This window comes from Eriocheir sinensis, unplaced genomic scaffold (assembly GCF_024679095.1).
Source record: "Eriocheir sinensis breed Jianghai 21 unplaced genomic scaffold, ASM2467909v1 Scaffold464, whole genome shotgun sequence".
Lineage (NCBI taxonomy): Eukaryota > Metazoa > Arthropoda > Malacostraca > Decapoda > Varunidae > Eriocheir > Eriocheir sinensis.
Window position 1 is genome coordinate 256,349 of NW_026111792.1, and position 14,650 is coordinate 270,998.

Genomic DNA, 14,650 nt, shown 5'->3' on the forward strand with positions numbered 1-14,650 from the left:
CCCTATTCTCGAGGCACCGGAACTACGTTCGACCACCCAAAGTCACTTATATTAAGTCAAGTCATACGCAGCTTTGTGGGAGGAGACACGGCAGAGGCGTGGCTTATGCGTGACGCTGCTTGGTGCCAAACCAGAGAATGTAGAATATAGGATTTAGAGAAAACGAAGGAAGGCGGACTAATTTAAATCAAGCACTTCAATATCCCCCCCCCCCCCCTCACACCCCACACCACCGTTTGTAGGCATTGGATTTACAGTCACGCATAGCATAATAAAAAGGCATATATTTTCATCAGTGGCTTGCCTGAACGCGCGGTGAAAGAAGGCAAACATGCACATCCAAAGTGCATACCCGGCCGCAATTTTAGTCACTCGTGAACTGGCGGGTTTTTGGAATCAAGTGACGTCATCCCGCTGCTCCGCCCCAAACCGCCCCTGCGCGTACTGGTCGCAGTTTTGAAGGCAGAGTGACTTGACTTGTTGTAAGTGACTTTGCGACCACCAACGTGAAGTTAACCCGACGTATCGTCCGAGATGGAGTGTGAACGGGAGTCTGTCACGTCCAGGAGAGCATGCAATATGCCGAGGCTCGCCCTCCGTTCCTGTTGCGAGCATAGTAGCCACCGTTCCTGTTTTCTTTGCAGCACCGTGCCTTTTAACCATCTTTCTGGGGGACATTGTTAAAGCACAAAGAACTCACACTGTAGTGCTGAAAACACACTGTAGTGCTGAAAACATGACACGAGCGCACGGATGCTATTTCTACGAGTTTACAACGCGGAGTGAGACTAGAGCCGTCATCTGGCGGTCAGGAATTATCCTAGACTAGAGCGCAGACCTCCGTCCTAGGGCTCAATGCATTCAGGCTAAAAATCGGGCCAACAGAGTACTGGGTTTCATCTCAAGGAGCGTAAGCAATAGGAGCGCTGAAGTCATCCTCAAACTTTACTTAGCACTAGTTAGACCTCATCTCGATTATGCAGTTCAGTTCTGGTCCCCCTACTATAGAATGGATATCAAGATGTTAGAATCTGTTCATAGGAGGATGACAAAGATGATTCAGGGGAAGAGAAACTTGCCTTATGAAGACAGGCTGAAGCATTTCAATCTACACTCTCTAGAAAGGCGAAGGTTGCGAGGAGACTTGATCGAAGTCTATAAATGGATGAAGGGCTTTAATAAAGGGGATGTCAATAGGATTTTGAAAGTAAAAGAGCCAAGGTAGGACGCGTGGCAATGGTTTTAAGTTAGACAAATTCAGATTCAATAAAGACATAGGCAAGAATTGGTTCACTAATAGAGTGGTGGACGAATGGAACAGGCTTGGGAGCCATGTTGTGGGTGCCAATACCATAGATACATTCAAGAAGAGGTTAGATAAAGCCATGGATGGTGAGGTAAGGTGGGGTTGAGTGTACAGGAGCTGCCTTGTATAGGCCAACCGGCCTCTTGCAGACTCCTTACATTCTTACGTTCTTATGTTCTTATGCACTCTGGATACATTATTGAACCATTAACACTTTGACATGACACTTAATGAATGTCTGCCAGTTTTGTTGATCAGAAGTACATGAAGTGGTTGCTGCCTTCTGTTTCCCTGCCTTGACAAATTATCACTAGAAAACATGTACACAGACATTTCTCATGATGTTCATAAGATGTGTGTGTGTGTGTGTGTGTGTGTGTGTGTGTGTGTGTGTGTGTGTGTGTTTGCATTATTCATTATCCCTGCCAACACATTTTTTTCATTTTTCCCTCCATGCACTTGCATGAACCTTGTTATATAAAACAGTTTTTATATGGTACTGGTGAGGTGTTTAGTCTGAGTGTGTTGGCATTTACTGGTCCAGCACTGCTTCCCTCACTGGTCTTAGCACACAAAGGTAATGGTGTCGCCCTGTGTCCAGGCGTCGTCCAGACCACTGCCCTGCTGGACTACGAGGCCTCCGCCAGCCACAACCTGACGGTGCGGGCGCAGGACCCCTTCACCGGGGGCCACACGGACACCCACGTCACAGTCGCAGTCACGGACGTCAATGACAACCCGCCGGAGTTCAGCCGTTCCGTCTTCAAGGGAGGCGTGTCGGAGGCTGCATCACCGGGCCACGTGGTGCTGCAGGTAAATTACTTCAGCAAATATTGCAGGTTTTTCCACTTTTTTTAATATGAAAATTTGACCATAAACTCTTTCATAAATATTGATTCCCATTCACTGCCTAGTAACATTTCATTGTTAATCAATCAAAAATGGATCTTATGCATAAGTTTGATAAGCTGATCGAAAAATCAAAAGTTTGAATTCTTTTTGCATTGTCAAGACACCTTCACCCTCTGCCTTGTACAGGTCTCGGCAAGTGACGTGGACACGGGGCCGGGCGGTTCAGTGCGCTACTCGTGTGTCATGGAGTGTGGCAGCTTTGAGGTGCGTGCCCTGGACGGTGCCGTCACACTCGCCAAGGAGCTGCATGCAGAGACTGAGGCTCAACACGTGCTGACTGTGCTGGCCACGGACTCAGGCATACCCCAGCTCTCCTCCACCGCCACAGTGGTTATTGACGGTAAATTACATGTAGACAGTAAACACTTATGTAGCCAGACTAGTTGGGCCAAAGGCAAGTTGTATGCATGAAGTTTCCATATGCTTGAGGTACTGAACGTTATGGCTGACAAAGAAGGTATATTCCCACACCAGCTGGTTTTTAGAGTGGGTTCTCAACCTTGGTATGCATCCAGACAGTAAATTAAGTAATAGAAAAAATATGAATATAGAAAACCACTTTTTTCGATTATAAATATTTGATTAACATCCTGCCAACTCTGGGCAGGACACGCATGAAGGAGGGGACAGAACAAGTGGACAACAGTAACTACAGTATATCTAGGGTCATATTCTTAAACATTGCAGCACCCAAGCGCTCATGTTTGACTAGGCTTGCATAGGAGTTGTGGTTATTTCCATGGGTAGTTTTATGACCCGATAATAGTCGACCCTTTTTCTGTGCCTCGAACCTGAAAAACACTCCTAGGAAACCGACTTAGCTCCATTTTGGCCTTTGGAAATAGTTGATGTGAGGGGTGGAAGCCTCAGACCACACCGACCCTATAGTCGTGTTTTGTTAAGCCTGGCCAGATGTTTTCTTTGCCTACAGTTGTGGACTTCAACGACAACCCTCCAGCGTGGCGCCAGGACAGCTACTCCTGCCGCGTGTCGGCCGAGGCCCAGCCCGGCCATGTGGTCACCTCGGTGTCTGCCACTGACCCAGACGCTGGTCAGGTCACGCCGCTCAGTTATGCCATTCACTCGGGAGACCGAGACGCCATCTTCAGAATGGATCAGCTGACTGGTAAGGTTCATGTACGCGTACAGATGACTAGACTTAAACCTTCAACAATGGCAATCGTTTATTTAATCAAACAAGTCTCGGTCCGCACAGACGGCCATCATTCATTTAATCAGACTCTTTCGCGCCACTAATTTGAATGTTTAGATCAAATTTGGCAGGTTCTGTGACTTGCCGAGGTGTCTGCCAGCATAACTATCTGACCCTCGTATATTTGAAATAAGATCATTAGTCCTCACTGAGCAGCCCTGGAACCGTAAGATAAGAAAACACTGGGAAACACAGGACAGGATAGAGAGTGAAGATCATTCTGAGTACAAGGATAACAGTGACGAAAACATTGTGAGTAGTGACAGGCAGGCCGTTGCCCGCTCATCGACATACTTGTACTTAATTGCACTATAAGATGTAAATAAATAAAAATAGTGAAAGCATGCAGTAGTGAGAGTGACCTAGAGAGTGATGGTGTAATTTCATTATCTGTGCTGCACTCTAGCCCAGCAAGTGCTCCAGCGTGACTATTACACAACGTATCGCAATTTGGATTTCACCGCTGTCTTCAGGGAGTTAAGACGCTTCATACAATGTGAATAAACAACAGCAAAATAGCAGCTGTTTTTACCCGTATCCAGGGACCATTTAGTGAAAACAATACCCGTCGTTTAAGGGTTAAGGAAGCTTGAAGTTTGGAGGAATTTTTTTTGACATTTTCAGGGATACGTGTTGGAAAGAAAAGCCGTTGTTTTGATGAAGGGTTGAAGGCACGATTGTTTGCTCCTGCAGTGACCAGAGTGGTGCAGGAAGAGGAGATGGAATGTGTTGGCTTGAGAATGGTGAATTTTAACTATTGAAAGGTGGATCTTTTCCCCAGGTGTGTTGTGGTGACGGCCCCACACAAGCTCAAGGACGTGGCCTCCTCACCCTGAACCTGTCTGAGTGACGGGTGCACGGCCTTCACCGGCCTGCACGTCTCGGGGCTGGCCTCCAACCACCGCGCGGAGGTAACCTTTTAGTATGGTCTTTGGGTACAAATGCTGTGATGGCCGTGTTTAAGGCTGTGATGGCGTGTTTAAGGCTGTGATGGCCGTGTTTGAGTGTGATGGCCGTGTTTAAGGCTGTGATGGCCGTGTTTAAGGCTGTGATGGCCGTGTTTAAGGCTGTGATGGCCGTGTTTAAGGCTGTGATGGCCGTGTTTAAGGCTGTGATGGCCGTGTTTAAGGCTGTGATGGCCGTGTTTAAGGCTGTGATGGCCGTGTTTAAGGCTGTGATGGCAGTTTTTGAGGCTGTGATGGCAATTTATGAAGCCGCTAACATTAACGTCATCTTTTTTACGATATATGAGACAGTCAAAAAGGTCAACCGAAAGTCTCTTATCTTAAGGTTTTCACACCAGTCAGTTGGCATGAAAGCATTGATAAAGGACAGCAAGGGAAATATCACTGTGGCAGAGACCAAAGAGGTTGAAAACACTCAATTATCTTAACCCCTTGACTGCGGATTTCCTACCAGAAGACATCACCAAGCTACAGGAATGGAACAAAAAGTGGCTGCTACAATTCAATGAAGAAAAATGCAAAGTCATGCACCTTGGGAGTGGATATCCAGCATACCAATACCACATGGGAACACTCCACTATCCACCACAGAGGCAGAGAAAGACCTGGGAGTATATGTTACCAGGCTACCAGTGAAGGCCAAATCTGTGCCAATCACAGCAGAGGGGTTAAGGTTATCACACCAGTCAGTCAGCATGAAAATAATTATAAAAGACAGTGAGAGAAATATCAATATGGCATCCTTGAAAGAGTCAAGGCAGTCAGTTACCTTTAAGTTTTCACAAGAGCAGTCAATATGAAAACAGTAATAAAAGATAGCAAGGGATATACCTTCTTCTCAGTGTGGCAGATTTTAAGGAGGCCCAAGACAGTCAGCTATATTCAAGTTTTCATATTGTTCTCTCCCATCTCACCTAGTAAGGCACTGATAGGTGGACAGCATGTAGTATAATAAGCAACACCAGCAAAGCCCTCAAGCAGCCCAGTCAGCCACAAACACCCAGACCTTACCTAGGCATTATAGCAGGAAATGAGCACTATCCTTGTAACATATTACAACATCGCAATGCCTATCATATATCTTACCAAACAGTGCCATACAACCTCACTGTATTTTTATCCTCCTCAGGTTTAATTGCACTCTCTACAAAGCTTACATGGCAGAAACTCTTCTCAACCTTCTCATCAACCATTGGAACACACTACATTGCACTAGCTACCACACATCCTACCAAGCAGTGCCATACAACCTCACTGTCTGTTTATACTCCTCAGATTTAATCGCACTCTACGAAGCTTACCTGGAGGAAAACTCTTCTCCTCAACCTTCTTATCGACCATTGGAACACACTACATTGCACTACCTACCACACATCCTACCACTCTGCATTATTCAACTTCTTTTCAGGAACTTAACGATTCAAGGCTGGAGGGAACTTAACGACTCAAGGCTGGACCTTACTATTATTCTCAGATTGGGGCAATATTATTTTGAGGCAGAAGAACCTGGTGTCAAAAAAAACTTAAAAACCTCCTCGACACAATCATCCAATCTTCCAAACACAATCCCTACTCCTTGACAACACCCAGCTACTTCTTCAACAACAAACATCCTCGGTCTCTATCCTAAAACTCAATCTCAACTGGAAACTTCATATCTCATCTCTCTAAAAATCATTTTCTCCTCGAGGCTGGTTCTGTACCGTCTCCGCCAGTTCTTCTCCTGCACAGTTGCTGTCCATATATCAGGGCCATATCCGCCCTCCCCTCGGGAGTAGTATCTCAGTGTGGGGGCTCCACTCACACAGCTCTTTTCTTCTGGACAGAGTGCAGGCTCTTCTCTCCTCATCAGCTCCTCTCCATACTGATAGTCTTCTACCTCTTAAATTCCGCCGCAATGTTGCCTCTTCTTTCTTCTATCGATATTTCCACGCTGACTGCTCTTCTGAACTTGCTAACTGCATGCCTCCCCCCTTGGGCCCGCTGCACTCGACTTTCTACTCATGCTCATCCCTATACTGTCCAAACCCGTTATGCAATCTTCACTCTTTCATCCCTCACGCTGGTAAACTCTGGAACAATCTTCCTTCATCTGTATTTCCTCCTGCCTACGACTTGAACTCTTTCAAGGAAGGTATCAAACCTCTCCTGGAGCTATCTTTCAACACCTCTTTGGATTTTTTTAATAGGGCGGAGCTTTTTTTTTATTTTTGTTTACTTTGTGCCCTTGAGCTGTGTCCTTTGCCTTAAAAAAAAAAAAAAAAAGCAGTGCAGTACATTTTTTTAGCGGCTTTTTTTTTTATTTACCTAGCTTTGAGTACTTTCCTTGTAAAAAAAAAAAAAAAAAGAGTAGCTGCATAACCTCAGTGTCCATATATCCTCCTCAGATTTAATTGCACTCTCTATGAAGACTACATGGAGGAAAACTCTTCTCCTTAACCTTATCATCAACCATTGGAACACACTACATTGCACTAGCTATCATACATCATACAACCTCAGTGTCTGTTTATATTCCTCAGGTTTAATCGCACTCTATATGAAGCTTACGTGGAGGAGAATTCATCTCCTGGCCAGCTAGTCATCAACCTGGTGGCCACGGACCTTGATGCCTCGGACCTGGGCAAGCTGCAGTACACCATCCTGCACCAGACTTCAGAGGGAGCCTTCACCGTGGACAAAGAAGGTAGAGAGAGACATTGGTTGGTATTCTTAGACACTTTCGCTTCTCACATCAACTTTCCTAAAGGTCAAAGAGGGGATCAATCAGGTTCTAATGAGTGTTTCTTTAGGTTCACGGTACAGAAGAAGGGTCAAACTAACACCGGGTTCTTAAAACTACCCCTGGAAATGAGCAAAACTCCTACGAAAGCCTTGCCAAATATGTGAACTTGGGAGACAAAATGTTTAGTAATGTCTGACCCCTTTGAATTTGCTTGTACTATACTTTTGAATGTTAGGTTCCTGCAGTAAGAGATTTCATTTGAAGGTTTGATGTATGAATGTTGTTGTTGATAGTATTAGTAGGAGTAGTAAAAGAAGTTGTAGTCATAGTAGTAACTGTAATGGTAGCAATAGAAGGTTAAGGAGATAAAAAAAAAAAAAAAAATGGAAAATATGCTGCTCTTCCAGTCATATTTTATTGAAGTTTTCCCTGAGACAGCATTACAATAGCTTGTATATTTACCTACATTTTAAACCTCAAGGAACCACATCACTAGAGCATACTGTTGTGAGGCTTTGAATGAAAGATACTCTAAACTTACCCTAACCTAACAAAATGCCGACGATTACCAAACAATTACCATATGTCTTGACTCGGAAAAATCACATATGCGTCCTTATTAATGAGACTCTATGTAACCCGAGATTGGCCTCTCTTTTGGCCACTCGTTACTTTTATCTTTTTTTTTTTTTAGGAGCAGCATTTAGCGGGCTTTTTTGCTACACTTTTCTTCTATGCCCTTCAGCTGCTTCCTCATCTTTGCAATTTATACCATACAAACTTCACCCCTTCTCAGGCAACCTATACACTGAGACACCTCTGGATCGGGAGTCCCTGCCCATGCACAGCCTCAATGTGTCTGTGATGGACGAGGGGCCGGGCCAGCTCACGGCGGTGCGTGTGACGGTCCGTGACAAGAACGACTACCCACCAGTCTTCATGTTGCTAGAGTATCAGGCGAACATCAACACTGACGTGGCTCCCAGGACAACCATTCTCAAGGTGGGGAACACTGGGCAGGGAGGAGTTAGGCCCCGTTCACACTGTGCCAACTCTGGACCATGACAACTGAGTGACTTTTAGGCCCCGTTCACACTGTGCCAACTCTGGACCATGACAACTGAGTGACTTTTAGGCCCCGCTCACACTGTGCCAACTCTGGACCATGACAACTGAGTGACGGTTAGGCACCGCTCACACGGTGCCAACTCTGGACCATGACAACTGGTGACTTTTAGGCCCCGTTCACACTGTGCCAACTCTGGACCATGACAACTGAGTGACTTTAGCCCCGTTCACACTGTGCCAACTCTGGACCATGACAACTGAGTGACTTTTAGGCCCCGTTCACCAGCCAACTCTGGACCATGACAACTGAGTGACTTTTAGGCCCTACTCACACTGTGCCAACTCTGGACCATGACAACTGAGTGACTTTTAGGCCCCGCTCACACTGTGCCAACTCTGGACCATGACAACTGAGTGACTTTTAGGCCCCGCTCACACTGTGCCAACTCTGGACCATGACAACTGAGTGACTTTTAGGCCCCGCTCACACTGTGCCAACTCTGGACCATGACAACTGAGTGACTTTTAGGCCCCGCTCACACTGTGCCATCTCAGCATCTGGCGATCGTTCCTAGACCTCTCCATCACAGTTAGAGAGGCCAGTGACGCAGATGAAGGAGTTAATAGTGAAGAATAGTTTGAGAATACATGCAGTGGTTCCAGACTACCCTTACCTAGCTATAGATCTTGTTTGTTATACTTTCTTCATGCTTGCCATCACAGTTTTGGGCCAGTGACGCAGGTGAAGAAGTAAACAGTGGAAAATGCTCTGAGAATACGGGCAGTGGCTCCATATGTTACCCTTACCTAACTACAGATTTCAGTTGTTATACTTTCTCCCTGCCCACCATCACAGTTAGAGAGGCCAGTGACGCAGATGAAGGAGTTAACAGTGAAGAATAGTTTGAGAATACATGCAGTGGTTCCAGATTACCCTTACCTAGCTATAGATCTCGTTTGTTATACTTTCTCCCTGCTCACTTCTTTAGTTAGAGAGGCCAGTGATGGAGGTGAAGGAGTTAATAGTGAAGAATAGTTTGAGAATACATGCAGTGGTTCCAGATTACCTTTACCTAGCTATGGATCTCGTTTGTTATACTTTCCCCATGCTCACCATCACAGGTCGAGGCCAGTGACGTAGATGAAGGGGCAAACAGTGAAGTGAGGTACCGCATGTATGAAGCCAACAGCTCTGAGGCGCTGGAGCTCTTCTCGGTCAACCCCACCACCGGCGAGGTCACCGTGGCACAGACCATCCACAGCCGAGGTAATTCATCCACTTACTCACGGTCATGGGTGAAGAGTCGAAGTCGAGTCACCAGAGTCGAACCTGAGTCTTAATATTTCCCTAACTTGTTCATTTTCCATTTCTATTTTCTCAGTCATCATTTTTCTTTGTAACAGTTTGTATGTCAGTCTTCTGAGTCTTATTATTTCTCTAACTTGTTCATTTTCTATCTCCATTTCCTCTGTGTTATCAGTTTCCTTTGTAACATTTAGTATTTCCTGCTGCCTCAAAACATTTCCTCCAACAACCTAAGGACTGTATTTTTATACATTTAAATGCCCAAGCTCACATACTTGACAAGGCTTTCGTAGGATTCCTAGGTGTTTCCATGGATACTAGTGGTAGAATGACGAAGCTTTTATAATGTGGACCTACAAAGCTACTCATTAGAACCTGATTAACCCGTCCGCTGCAATTGGCACGGATTTGGCTTTCACTGGTAGCCTGGTAGCATATACTCCCTGTGGGTAGTAGAGTGTTTGTTTCCCATGTGGTATTGGTATGCTGGATATCCCCTCCCAAGGTGCATGACTTTACATTTTTCTTCATTGAATTGTAGCAGCCACTTTTTGTTCCATTCCTGTAGCTTGGTGATGTCTTCTGGTAGGAAATCTGCAGTCAAGGGGTTACCCTGGTAGCAGCGACGGGCCAAATTTCTGGCTTTACCGTGTAGCAGCGATGGGCCAAATTTGTGCCATGATATAAACCCCCCCAAAATAGATGATACATAAACTGATCACAAATGCATTGATATATATTATGAAATGGTTTGTGTGAGAGATGATTTTTTCTCAATTTTCTCGCTAAGAGGGACCAATAAGAAACATGATCCCCGCTGCTTCCCGGGTTAATCTTTCTCAGCCTTTGGAAATACCTGATGTGAGAGTCAGAAGTGTATAATACTGATCTGAGGCGCCTTACACTTCCTGCTGTCTGCTAATGCTCTGCCAGGCTGTGTCATCTTCGTGCACAAGTACTACATCTACCTCTCCAAAATTACGCATGCTTTCTTTATATTCTTTACTGATGGGGGTCCGGAGCGTGTCTGGGTTAGGATAGTTACTACAGCGAGCATTTTTATATCTTGAGCCGTCTGCTTTACTGTAAAAAAATTGAGCTTGAATGCACAAGTGAGTAGCGGGCTTTTTTTTTTTTTTTTTTACCTTGTACTGCTTTCTCTACTGTAAAAAAAAAAATAGGTCCACAAATAGCAGTAAACTTTCATATTTTTGTACCTTTTTTTTTTTTTTTTTTTTTTTCTGCTTTAATCTAAAAAGTGTGAGTTTGGATGCACAAGTGGTTTTCGTTTAAAGAGACTGTTCCATTAGTTCCATGAGTAGCAGTGAACTCCCAAATTTTTGTATCTTTTCTTGACTTTTTTGTTGAGCTGTTTTCTTTACTCTAAAAAGTGTGAGTTTGGATGCACAAGTGATTATCGTATATAGAGAGACTGTTCCATTAGTTCCATAAGTATCAGTGAACTCCCAAATGTTACAGAAAATGAGGTGTACCAGTTTTTCATCCGTGGCGAGGACAGCGGCTCCCCCCAGCACCACTCCGACGTGCCCGTCACCATCTTCCTGCTGCCCCCTCATGAGAACCCCCCGCACTGCGCCAGGAAGTATGCACAGTTCTTCATCAGGGAGGACGCCCCCATCGGTGAGCACCCACAGCTATCAGTAATATGACACACACACACACACACACACACACACACATAAAAAAATAAGATAAAATTAAAAAGTCACTGGTAAAATGCATATTATTTAAGAAAATACAAGGAAGGAAACAATATGCAGATCACTTGGCACACACACACACACACACACACACACACACACACACACACACACACACACACACACACACACACACACACACACACACACACACACACAGGCATTTGATAAGAGACTGATGTGGAAATTAGAAAATAGAGGAGGATTGGGAGAAAAATGACTATGGATGAAAAATTACCTGACAAACAAAGAAATGAGAACCGTGTTGAAAGTTGAGATATCAGAATGGAGAACGGTCACAAGTGACGTTCCACAAGGGTCAGTGTTAGCGAATATTATGTTTTTAATACTTATAGATGATATGCCAGAAAAAGTAAAGAGTTACAAGGGTATGTTTGCAGATGACGCCAAACTGCTTAGAAAAATAAGAGATGAAGATGATGATTGTAATAAACTACAGGAAGATTCCAATGAGATACATGAATGGAGTAAAAAATGGGAAATGAAGTTCAATGAAAAGAATTGTCACACAATGAAAATGGGCAAGAGTAAAAATAGAGCAAGTGGAGTGTGTAGGATGGGAGGGACAATCATCGATACAGTGAAGGAAGAAAAAGACTTAAGAATTATAATACAAGATACACTGACATCTGAGAAGCACATAAATAAGATATTCGGAGAAACATATGTACCGTATTTCCCACCATATAAGACGCACCGACGTATAAGACACCTATAATTTGGCAAGATATATTAAAAAAAAAAAAAAAAAAAAAAAATTCCCTGAACTTAATGTGTGTGCAGTATTACATTTGGCCACCTTACTTACAATTATGACTATGATACCGTATGTTGCTTTGTGTCCATCTCTGTGTTCAAAGTGTTCCACTGTTTGTTGAAGAATTACAGTGCTCTTACCCCGAGCAGCTGTGACTTTGAAATGGTAAACAAAAGGGTTGGTTGGTAAATTCACTCACTGCACAGTGTGCAGGCGGTAACTTTCATTGTGCTACTGAAGGAACTAATCACACGGGGATGCTACGTTCGATGGGCCATCTTGGTCTTGATCTTGACTTTCAGGGACTGTATACCTACTTTCAAGTAGAAATAGATGTTGATTAACCCCTTAATGACGATGATGCCGCTGGCATCATATAGTTATATCAGACATGGGCAACGAGCATGACGCCAGCGCTGGAGAGTGAGAAGCTTTCCAAAATTTGAAGGGTGCGTGTAACTATAGGTCTCTGTTGATGCTGAGTGACTAACTGGCACCTCTTTTGTTCCTGCGATGTCCCCCACCACCATTCCGTGCAAAAAATAGTCTACAGTTCCTGCCTACACATCATGGCATCTGTAGAGCAATTCTGTTCCCTCAGCCGTCCTTTTTTGGCGGTCTTCTTTTTAGTTTCTACTTGTTACGTGCGTAGGCGATGTCACCTCACCACTTGATTCGATGTGTGTTCAAGATGGATGTATCTAGTTCAAAGGAGTGGGGCGGAAGTTGTAATTTTGGGGAATATGGAATTCCAGTTTCTAAACGGTCTGTCCAAATAATAATCTGATTTCACAGTTGAATTTTACGGATGATTCTTTACAACTTTTATTCAATGAGATTCATTCCAGAATGAAAAAACTACAAAATTTACAAAAATATTTTCGAGTTTCACTGCAACTTTGGCTCTCCGTAGGCATTAAATTTCCGGGTCAAAGTGGAATGGAAGTGTTGGATAGAAATGATTTAATTGAGACTGAAGGGAGGAGGCAACTAAGAGGACACAGTAAGAAACTGAGAAAGAGGACTTGTTTGAAAGACCTAAAGAAGTTCAGTTTTCCATACAGGAGTGTGAATACATGGAATGGACTTAGCAAAGACGTTGTTGAAGCAAGCAGTGTCCGTAAAATGAAGGAAATTCTGGACAAATATAGAGTGGGAGACAGGACTGACTGAGATTGAGCTCTGGCCATGTATACTACAAATAAGTAAATACAAATAGGTAAATACACACACAGACACATTACAGTACTGAAATCATACACTCATTTCCTCAGATAACACATACTAGCACACATCACAATCTGCACCTCATAACATTCTGGCCCCAGCTAGCCACCTTCTGTATGCTCAAAGTCTTGCCTTGTGTTGGCAGGCAATGTGATCACGTCCCTGTGGATGGCGGGGCCACAGTCAGTGCAGTACCTGATCATGGTGGACGAGGGCATGAAGGCAGCCAGTGAGGAGAGGGAGTCTGGGGAGAGTTCAGGGCCCTTCACCGTGACCTCCACTGGCCTGGTGGTGGTGCACAGGGCCCTGGACCATGAGCGGCGACGCACACATCACATCAGCGTCACCAACCGTACACTGACCACGCCGCCCACGGTGGACTACATGACCATCTCTGTGGTGGTGAGTTTATGGCAGGAAGCAGCAAGTTTTGGTCTCTTGTCTGTATTGTTGATTAGGGTTTGGATTATGGGCTGAAATGAGGGTCAATGAAAGACGTTTTAATATATTGGTCTTGAACTGATTGGGTCTTGCTCTGGCATGACCAACAGGTGATGGGTGTGAATGATGGCAGAGTGCATGAAGTTTTGATCTCTTATCCTTATGGTTGATTACGGTTTGGATTTTGGGCTGAAATGACAGTCAAAGAAAGACATTTTAATTTATGGATTTTGAATTGGTTGGGTCTTGTTCTGGAATGACCAACAGGTGATGGACGTGAATGACTGCCCTCCACGCTTCTCTGAGTCCAGCTACACAGCCCTGGTGGCCGAGAACAGCGAGGTGGGCGCCACCGTCACCATCCTCACGGCCGCTGATGACGATGAAGGAAACCATGGCCAGGTAAATGTTGCCTGTGTCTCCATGTTATTTTCAGTCCATGAAAACATTCTCCAGAATAAATTATTAAATGTCTGCTCTGCTCTCTGCTCTTCCCTCCTCAGATCCAGTACAGCCTCGGACCCGATGAATGCGCGGTAGAGAAGTCAACTTTCAGACTTGATCCACACACCGGGACGCTGACCCTGGCGGCCCCGCTGGACCGCGAGACCATGGCCCAGTACTCCTTCACCGTCACTGCCACTGACGGGGGCCCCAAGCCTCTGTCCACCAGCACAAGAGTCACTGTACTGGTCAAGGACTACAACGACAACCCTCCAGTGTTCACCTAAGACACTTACGTCACTGCTGGTGAGGCACTACAAGGGTTTTGTAGATAAATGATTGACAGGAAATTGATTTTCTCTGTAATATGTCATTGGCTGTGAAGGTTTTATATATCTACATTGCCAAATTAGTTTTGTTTGACGCCAGTGCCTGAGGACACCGCCACGGGCACGGCGGTGGTGGAGCTCAGCGTGACGGACGCCGCCGAGTCTGTGGCCGAACTTGACTTCTTCATCACCGGCGGCGACCCTGACGGCCAATT

The 14,650-nt window shown here is 44.8% G+C and overlaps 1 protein-coding gene across 1 annotated transcript; it reads left to right on the top strand.

The window, feature by feature from the left end:
• The first annotated feature begins 534 nt into the window (after positions 1-534).
• On the top strand, positions 535-14,202 carry LOC126992442 (protocadherin Fat 3-like). Its single transcript, XM_050851192.1, has 11 exons — positions 535-541; positions 1,908-2,119; positions 2,345-2,558; positions 3,150-3,344; positions 3,838-3,907; positions 6,919-7,082; positions 7,918-8,123; positions 9,312-9,456; positions 10,975-11,136; positions 13,367-13,623; positions 13,930-14,202. The coding sequence occupies exons 1-11, from the start codon at positions 535-537 to the stop codon at positions 14,200-14,202; spliced, it is 1,905 nt and encodes a 634-aa protein (XP_050707149.1).
• The last annotated feature ends 448 nt before the right edge of the window (positions 14,203-14,650 follow it).

Bases quoted from the DNA above. Each gene is read 5' to 3' on its own strand.
- LOC126992442 (XM_050851192.1), top strand. The intron at 2,120-2,344 runs GTAAATTACTTC...TGCCTTGTACAG, and splicing joins CGGGCCACGTGGTGCTGCAG to GTCTCGGCAAGTGACGTGGA. The intron at 2,559-3,149 runs GTAAATTACATG...CTTTGCCTACAG, and splicing joins CGCCACAGTGGTTATTGACG to TTGTGGACTTCAACGACAAC.